Consider the following 9,980-nt stretch of genomic DNA (forward strand, 5'->3'; position numbering starts at 1 on the left):
TTGGTTTCTTCTGATACAAACAGACAGAAAATTAAATTTGAAAATTATACATCTAGCAGGCAGCAGCTTTTTCTCACCTGAAAAAACAACTCAGGATAAAAAAGAAGATCCACTTCGGCAGTAGACAGTTCCACTCACTCCTCCCTCTCACGTGCACACCCTTTTAACCTCTCGTGTGAAAATTTCAGAGTTTACTGACCTTACCAGCACCAACCTAGAGTAAATTTATATCCTGTCGTTACAGGTGCCATTTAGGTACTGGGCGATATAAAACATGTCACCGAAACTTAGACACACATGAGTCCATGACACACATTTTCTCTTTTGATCACTGACACAGTCTGCACTTTTTGTTGCACGATTTTCTTTACCTTGTTTGGGAAGGTTTTCTTTCACGAATCACGATCCTTAGTACCAGTCTACCACTTACTCCTCCATAAAAGAACCAGCCCACCACGTGAGTAAGCAAGCATCTGACCATAATATGAGTATTTTATTACTTGTAAACGGTGGTGCGACTTTTCTGTTGTCGTCAATATTAAGCGTTATTAGCCCAAAAGAACGAGCTAAGAGCATCTCTAATGAGACATTGCAAACATCCTAAATATAATGCCACATAGGATTTTCAAGGATTTAACCAAAAAATCATGTCCAATGGAAATGTGGAAGGAGAATGTAAAGATGATGTGTATGGTAGTTATGTAGACATCCTCAAAGCGATCCTCTAGTTTTAGAGGTTTTCTTAGAGGATGTGAACATCCTAATCATCATTATTAATGGTTATGATTAGATATATAATTTATATCAACGGTTTAAAAAGTTCAAAATTAAAGAAAAACAATTTGTGGTTGGAGATATTTCTCTTTCATCTCCTCAAATTAAAGAAAATTTGGTCTTTACAATTGAAAAAGCAACTTCCACAAAAGATGCACACCAAATTACCATTGGAGATGCTCTAAAAGTGTAACACAAGACACAGTATCAGCGGCGGAGATTCATCTAATCATGATGTTATCGTTTACAGCCATGCAGGTGAAATAACCAAGGCAATTGCCGTTTCCAAGATCTCTATAATCTCCCATTTCTATTGCTAAGGTTCCAAAACAATCCCCCTTTGATCTAAATTTAACCAGCTTAATAATATCCATGTCCTGATACCATTTCGCCAAACAAAATTTTACGGACCACACGCGGTCCCCACAACAACGAAGCCCCATGATTATATCCCTACAAATCCAAAATTACAGTAGGTAAAGCTTGTTGTGATTACTGATGGCGAACTATTCAACAACGTGAGCAATATTAAGATACATCGAGACACTCTGTATATTGGTCTCTGCATAACGGTTGTGTGCCAGATCGGTTGGATAACTCAATAATAGTTTGCCTGGACATTTAACAAGTTTGACCAGCTTAGCTGTCTTTGATTTTGTTGACTTCAGAAAAATGGTTCCTATACACACTCACTAGTCACTACTCTACAGTCTACGACTCTACAATCATCTCTTTCTCTGGCCTCTCCACAGCAACAGCTCATACAGAAAAGAAAAAAAATCAGATATTTTTTTTTCTTTTTTGTTCTCTGTAATGTTCAGTGGGTAATGAAAAAATAAGAGAAGAAGATGGAATCCGAGAAAAGATCATCGCATAGAAGTGGTAGTGAATACTTCATATGTTTTACAGCAAGAAATTCATCTTCCATGAAAATATCTTCAAAATCAATTCAAAGTCCAGGAAGACACAGTGGAAAATTTGGAGAATCTTCAGCTTCATTATCTTCTTCATTAAGCAGAAGGTTAAGAAGCAATGGAAGTATTAAGCGTTCACCAATGTTTCCAACTGGAAGTCAGAAGAAAAAAGGTTCATCTTTAGAAACAACAGCAGCAGAACCATCTTCACCAAAAGTTACTTGTATTGGCCAAGTTCGTGTCAAAACAAAGAAGCAAGGTCAAAAATTTAGAAGAAGATCAAAAAGAAAAGGGGATTTAAGTTTTAGAAAAACGGAACAGAATCATCAACAGCCGCAAGAATGTTTACCACATAGAAATCAAAGATGGGTTCATCTTACATTATCAATTTGTGAAGCCTTAAAAACCTTTGGGGCTGAGTTTAATTGCTTATTACCTTGTACTAAGTCTTATTCATGTTTAACAGGGGAAAAATCTGATCAGAAGAGAAATGGAAGACAAACTACAGAAAGGAATAATAGTTCTTGTAGAGAAGTTTTTGCAAATTGGGTTATGACTGGTTTGCATGAAAATGATCAGAATGAGATGAATATGGATAATAATGATAATGAGATGGAGTTAGTGGTGAGCAGAAGAGAAGATGAAATGAGAAGAGTGAAACGAGAAGAAATGATCGGTGAAATTGAGATGCAGATCTTAGAAGAGAAAAGGGTAAGTATATGTAGGAGTGAGGTTGAACAAGGAGAAGAGGGACGGGTTAGTATTTGCATTCCACCTAAAAATGCTCTGTTATTGATGCGATGCAGATCTGAGCCTTTTAGAAATTCTGCTCTTGCTAATCGTTTCTGGGAATCTCCTATAAGAAATAAAGAAGAAGAAAATTATCTACAAAGAGAAGCAGTAATAGTAGCCGAAGAAGTTGATACAGATGATCGTGAAAGTGGTGATGAAGAAGAAGAAGTGGAAGATGATACGGGTGATGAAAATGAACTGAAATCAGAATTAGAAGAAGAGAATTTCTGTAAAACCCCAGAAAAGGAAGAAAATGCAGACATTTCGTTAGACGAACATCATGAAAAGGAAAATCAAGATATTGAAGAAGAAGAAATACACGTCATAGTTGCAGAAGAAAAGGTAATTGATAATGGTTGTTCTGCTATTGAACCACTCGTTGAAGTAGATATTCTTAAAATAGAGGAATGCGAAGAAGAGCCCATAATTCAGGTGAAAGAACAAGAACTGATGCTGGAATTGAGTGAAGAAAGAATAGAGAGTAGAAGACCAAGTATTTCTTCCGGAAGAGTTAGTTTTTCTTCATGTACAAAATCTATCCACGAGGAAGAAGAAACAGAGCAATGCCCAGAACAAGTGAAAATGGCAGTTTTTGAAGAAACGGTCAAAGAAGACAAAGTTGCGGAACCAAGAATTTCTGTTGAAAAGAGAGAAACCATGGAAATCAACAAACAGGGAGATGAAGAACTAGCAGAAGAATTGAAGTCAAAGGAGAGAGAAAAGGGTGATCATGAATTACCAGATTGTTTATTATTAATGATGTGTGAACCAAAATTATCAATGGAGGTTTCAAAAGAAACGTGGGTTTGTAGCACTGATTTCATCAGATTTCGACCGGAAAGAAAACTCATTCAAAACAATGGTGGAGATAATGATCATTCAAAAAAACGAAACAGTACTGATTCAAAGGGTAGACTCAGTACCGATTCAAAGAGTCGACTCAGTACTGATTCTAATCCTAGTAATGGTCGTCCACCACTGCATGGTAAACATCAAAAACCACCAACACCACCGAGAAGATCTATCTCTAAACCGCCGCCGCCGCCACCACCTGCTGAAGTTGCGCCACCTATTGAACACTCTACATCACCATCATCAATGGCGACAATGATAGAGCAGAAATTTGTCCACGCTGTAGCGTACGAACCGTTCGTACTGACAAGGTGCAAGTCCGAGCCATTGAAATCTTCAGCTAAGTTAGCTCCAGAAGCTTGTTTCTGGAAAAGTATGAAGCTTGAACCTCACACTCAAGGTCCTCCGAATCTTGGCGTTGGCGCAGCTACTGGTATCGGCTTCTAATAGATTATGGCTAATTCAGAGCCGAGTAGAAATGTGATACTCTACTTGTACGGTTTTCTCTCCTTCCTTGATATTGATGAAGCCCTGTTTCGTGCGGAGGATTGGAAAGAGGATGAGAGATTTTTAGGGTTTTGAGGTATTCATGTTTTTTTTGACAGTGGAATTTGTGTACATCCTTCTTTAATGGTTTTTAGTCAGAAAAAAAATATTCAGAATTGGGTTTGAGTTTATTAACACAGTAAGTGTTTGTTAATCTGAAATTGTGTTTATTATCACACTTGTGTTCAAGTCCACAATTTATGTTAAATGAAATTTAAGGTTCTGTTTGATTGATTCTTTCTAAATTGTGTTTCAATAATAGTGCAACGTTGCTTGGGAGGACGACCAAACAAGAATTTGAAGATGGGGTTTGTCTGTGACTATCTTCGTTCTGTTTAGGAAAAGTGATACTTTCGTTCCGTTTCGGAAAAAGTTATATTTTCACCCCGTTTTAGAAAAAGTGATACTTTCGCTCGTTTCAGAAAAAGTGATGCTTTCACTCCGTTTCGGAAAAAGTGAAACTTTCGTTCCGTTCCAGAGAAAGCATCACTGAAGCTAAAACTACTCCGGAGAAACTACCACAACTGCATGTATATTATATAAACATGAGAGAAAACACAACAACAGACTCTATGGAAAAAGCAACTAAGATTCGGAGCCTCTGACAAATGATGTTAGAGCATTGCTCGGTTGAACCCACCAAGGTTGGTATGTCAAGTTTGATTGTCATATTTTAGTTCCAAAACTTAAAGTCGCTTGATTAAATCGATTCTCTCATTAGTTTGACGTATGAAAGTGAGATAACGATTATTTTTGGTTAATCGTTTTCTTGTTAAGAAAAGCTGAGTTCATCCATAATCTTGCTTTTGTTTAACGAAATAAGGTGCAATTATTTTGTACAATTGTTTCCTATTAAGAAAAACTAAGACAATTACGATCTTTGTATTTGCTTAACAAAAAGAGGTTCAATTTATTTAGCACAATTGATTCCTGATAAGAAAAGCTAAGTTAGTTCTGATCTTAAGTTAGGCTTATCAAAACAAGGTACGATCATTTAAGTCTAATTGGTTCCTGATAAGAAAACTAGTCATCTAACCTAGTTTAGATTTATCGAAATAATAAAAAATTACTTTGGGTAATTAGTTCTTTGCTAATAGGTTGAAGAAAATTACTTTGGTAGTTTCGGTTTTAGTGATGCTTATTAAAAGTGGTATGTTAAACCTTATTACTTAACTCTTATAGGTTATATCGAGTTCTTATGAACTTGAAGGTCATTTCGAAATACTTGTTGTGTTTCTTCGTTTCTTTGTCATTTTTGTGACAAAAAGGGGGGATAAATGTATGGAGTATAGGTAACTTATAATCACCGAGAAAGGATATATGTGGTCAAAAGTATATATCTAAACGAAAAGAGTAAAAAATTGATTAATAGGAAAGTGGATAACAAATATCATCACGCTACATAGTATTACATACTAGGAAAGTGGATAAAAAATATGTTCGAATTGAATATATACCTATCTATCCTTTAGGGGGAGTGAAGCTTTTTGTTATTCAAATGGTTCAACTACGACACTTATTTTTGAATATTTGCAGGCTATTATGCTGTTGAAACTTGGAATCAAGCGTATGAAGAATGACCTGAGAGACTGTAATGTAATGTAATATCATTATCTTTCAATTCTTGTATTCTCCAATGTAATAGATGTTAGAGCATAACTCGGTTGAACTCACAAAGCATTTATATGTCAAGTTTGATTGTCATATTTTAGTATCAAAAATCATCTAGAGTCGCTTGATTAAATACTAGAGTCAACTTCGTTTAGGTTAGACTAGAAAGTTTAGGAATGTTGAGACATTCAAGTATTATTCCGAAGACCTGAAGAATGCGAAGAAGTAACGAACTACAACGACGACATCATCCTTCCACTTGAGGTTAGTAATATTTACTTGAACTTATTTCATTCCTAACGTATCTTTCAAGTCGTGCATATTGAAAACATAACTGCGAAGCTGTATATACTGTACATATTATACAATACTCTAGTGATGTGACATGATCATAATAGTATGGTCATAGTATTAGGGAATTCGGCTACGAAGTATAATGCTCTTCTTTTGAACTTCATAGATATGACATCTACATAATCTTGTATATATTGTTATGATTATGTGTATGGGTTATGGTGAAGATTTCATCCTAGGAATCAATGTTTTACATTTGTTTAAAGGAAGTACATTCATGAACTTGTTTCGTGAATCGAAAGGGAAATCATTGGGCTTATTGGTCTGGCTATTTATTGCAAATCTTTGGATGACCAATATGTATGAGATGGTGGAACCGATCTTAACTTAGGTTGTGTATCTTGGTATAACTAATCCCAATGTCTGACTTATGATTTGGTATGACTGGTTTTTGTTAACTGGTGTTACCGATCCTAAGTAATCACCATGTGATGGTATGATCGATCCTTGTAATTGGTGTGACCGATCCTAGTAATTGGTGTGACCGATCATGAGTGTGTATGCGTGATAGATCCTTGTAATTGGTGTAACCGGTCCCGGTAACTGGTGTGACCGATCACATGTAATACCATATGTATATGGAACAGATCCTTGTAACTGGTGTAACTGATCCTAGTGATTGGTGTGACCGATCACAAGTGTTTCCATATTTAGGTATAACCGATCCTAGTGATTGGTAGAACCGATTGAACCCATGTATGTGATTTGGTATTTGATCAATCACATAGTAAACAGGCGAACCAATTTTAAACTTGTTTGGTATTTGATCAATCACATAGTATCCTAATAAGACTTTTTAATAGGTGAGATAACTGCCACCTTGCACTTAACTGGATGGAATCCGTTTTTTTCTTTCAAAAAAGCAGCGGGACCAAGTCAAAACATGCATATATTAGAAAAGTTCAAAAAAACGGGCTTATATCCGAAAATTGTTCTTTGTAACTTATTACTAGATTGTGTAACGAACTTTAGGTTGATTACATGCATAGAAAACTATATTTAAATATATGAGCGTAAGGAAGTAAAAACATGCTAAACTTGTTTCATAGTTGAAAGGAAACAATGGTATTTTGTGGTTTGATTCCTATGGGGGATCTACAGAAGGACCGATCCCTACCTTAGGGATCTATAACATGAACGATCCCTAGTTGGGATCTCTTACATGAGTGGTCCCAATAGAAAAACGTATTTCGGTTTCATATATACTTCAGGGTTTGTGTGAATATCATAATATGAGTTGTTATTTAGGAGAGTTCAAGATATCGTCATGGTAAGTAACTTGAACACATGCTACAATATTATTATTTCATTGTTCAAAGATATTTCTTGATACTCGAGGTGGTATCTCAAACCAAAATATAAAGAATCTTTTATTAGGATTTTCGAATTTATATGTTTTATTTTCCTAGTAAGCAAAACATATCTCTGGAAGATATATTAGTAAAGTATACTTGTATGCTAGCTAATATTGAGTTGCCATCCATGAGAGATTTCAGTATATTAGTTGGATATTAGTTGGAATCAAATAAATAGTGAAGTTTTAGGTTATGAAAATTCTTTGTTGTCTAATCTACCTTGGTTTATAAATAGTGAAGTTTGTTCTTCTAACAAACTTATCCTGACACTCTCACTTCATTTTGTAGTCATAGTGATAGCCGACTCATAGTATTTTTCGTATACTATTTCGGGGAGGAGAGTAATCTAATTAGGAGAAATCTCTTACGTCCTCTCTTTAAAGACTTCTATGGGATTAAAAAGCGTCTGCAAATATCATTGGTGGAAAATTAGAATTGTATTGTTATTTTAGTTTGCGATTATTGATTTGATTGACTAGTTGCTGTTGAACCTCGAAATTCATCTAGTTTTTCTATTATGTGATCCTTGTCTTCTTTCTACAGTCCATGGCTAAAGATTAATACTTCAGCCGTTGTATTAAAGGGTACTCACTCGGTTACAAGTAATACATAATTCTTATTGATACAAACAAAATTACAGTCTTCAATCCCTGATTACAGTGAAATGCCAAAATACAAAGGCAAATTCTCCTTTTCCGTACATTTCTATCGTTAGCAATTTACTTTAACCAAGCTTAATCAGTTCCGGTGAACATAAGATTAACTTGAGATGAGGATTTTTTCGCTAAACTGGTATCGGAAACTTAGAATCATATCTTGTTTGTATCTTTCTGTTTGGAATCTTTGAAGCAACATATTTATTCTAAAAAGTTAAAAATAATATTTGCAATGTAGTCCGTGATGACAGTTCCCTACCCTAATCGGTAAATTGGTCACGAGGTGTTAATTAACATTTACAATATAATTCATGCCTTGTATACTGATCCAACAAACCCGAATATTGGATACAGTGTCAACCATGCGAAAGTTGCTGGCTGCAAGACGAACCAGTACCCAATCCAAATACATCATCTAGTTAGAGAGGAGTGTTTTGCAAATCTGAGGTTTTTAAATATCTTCTGATCAAGGGTGTGCTAATTGATGTGGTGAGGTTCATGATCAACGACGAAGTTATCGTAACTATGATTACAGATATGGTAGTGGTCGTAGCTATACAGTTGGAGTTATGACAACGGAGGAGGAAGAAAATAGGAAAAGAAGTTATAACTAGCTCAGCTGGTGATCCCGTTCATGCGTTCCAGGAGGTCTCAGATTCGAGTCCCCAATGGCGCAATATTGCAGAATTTGATATGGAAGGTAGATTTAGTTTGCCCCCTTGCGACATAATTATCCCCTATCCGCTTCGACTCCCTTGGATGGTTCCTCATGAGACTCGCTGGTAGGTTAGCACGACAACCTATTCAACTAATGTAATAGTACGCTGTTGGAGCTTAGCTTGTTAGACTTCCAACTAGTTTCTTGTAATAATATTCTTTATCCAATAATAATAAAAAAAAAATTAACAAAATAATAAATCTTAACATAAATTGGTAATATGACTCGACTCAACGGTGATGGTGATTCGACTCGATGTAAATATTTAAACCGCATCTATCTTGAGTCGACTCAATGAACTAGCTATGAAATCCCTATCAACTCAGTTAAAATATTTGGGTTATAAATTGAGATATCGTTAATAAATATACTAGTTTTTTTCGTGGGTTATAAATGACATGGACTAAGACTAATATAAACATGAGCTATATTTAAGAGAAACCTAAAAATATTTAATCCCTTATATTTACTGTCGAACTATGTCTATTTGAATTAGAGAAACTCAAAGATGTTGGATGATAAATCGAAAAACATTAATCAACTATGGCAGAGTGCTAAAACATTACGACTTTCATGGGAAGAAAAATTAAGCTATCTAATTTGGGATGTAATTTTTTTTTGAATTTGTTAAAAAAAATAATCGTTTGGCAGCTTCTCACTTCCTATAAGAATTGCTTCAGGGAAAAAAAACAAACAAACTTGTATCCCTTCTAATAAAATCTCTTATTAAAGAGAGAAAATTTTTTAGTTCTTTGGCTTTAACGACGGATGCTTGGCTACACGTATGTTTGCTCAAATAAATGGTGTCGTTACTTACGACGTTGCATGGCTCAAGATATCACAATCACCTTTAAATCTATCAATCAATTTTCTTAGCTTCAAAAGGTCGAATAAATGTAAAGTTTGGTTTCTCCTTAATCTTTGGCTGTTGGGGTAGGGTACTCTAACTTTTCAGTAACAGTTTTTTTTTCTTTATAATGGAGCTAGTATGTGACATCTATTTTCTTATCCTTCGGCGAGTGGTATATCGCTATTTTGGTCGTTGCCCTTGTATTTACTGTGTATATGTCTCTTTGGAAGCTTTCATGCGGGATCCAAAAGCCAAAAGGGCAGAATGGTGTGATGCTTAAAGTTTTTTCAGCTAATTAATTTCCCCATCACTGCATCCGTGTTTCTATGGACACGAAGATAAGGGAAAATAATACTCCCTCCGCCCACTATTAAGTGACCTAGTTGAAGTTTACACAAATTTTAAGGCAAGTAAAGAAAAAGAAATTTTTAAGCATTTTTTACAATTATATCCTTATGGATAATAATTAATAAAATTTTGAAATGATTTATCTCTCAAACTATACCACAGATGTTCTCAAACTTTATACCATTGAAAAGCATTTTAAAACACCTACGT

The 9,980-nt window shown here is 35.1% G+C and overlaps 1 protein-coding gene across 1 annotated transcript; it reads left to right on the forward strand.

Moving 5' to 3' along the window:
* The first annotated feature begins 1,497 nt into the window (after positions 1-1,497).
* On the forward strand, positions 1,498-4,108 carry LOC113287531 (formin BNI1-like). Its single transcript, XM_026536310.1, has one exon. The coding sequence runs from the start codon at positions 1,623-1,625 to the stop codon at positions 3,777-3,779; it is 2,157 nt and encodes a 718-aa protein (XP_026392095.1). The 5' UTR covers positions 1,498-1,622; the 3' UTR covers positions 3,780-4,108.
* Positions 4,109-9,980: the final 5,872 nt, after the last annotated feature.

This window comes from Papaver somniferum, chromosome 6 (assembly GCF_003573695.1).
Source record: "Papaver somniferum cultivar HN1 chromosome 6, ASM357369v1, whole genome shotgun sequence".
In the NCBI taxonomy this organism is placed as follows: Eukaryota; Viridiplantae; Streptophyta; class Magnoliopsida; order Ranunculales; family Papaveraceae; genus Papaver; species Papaver somniferum.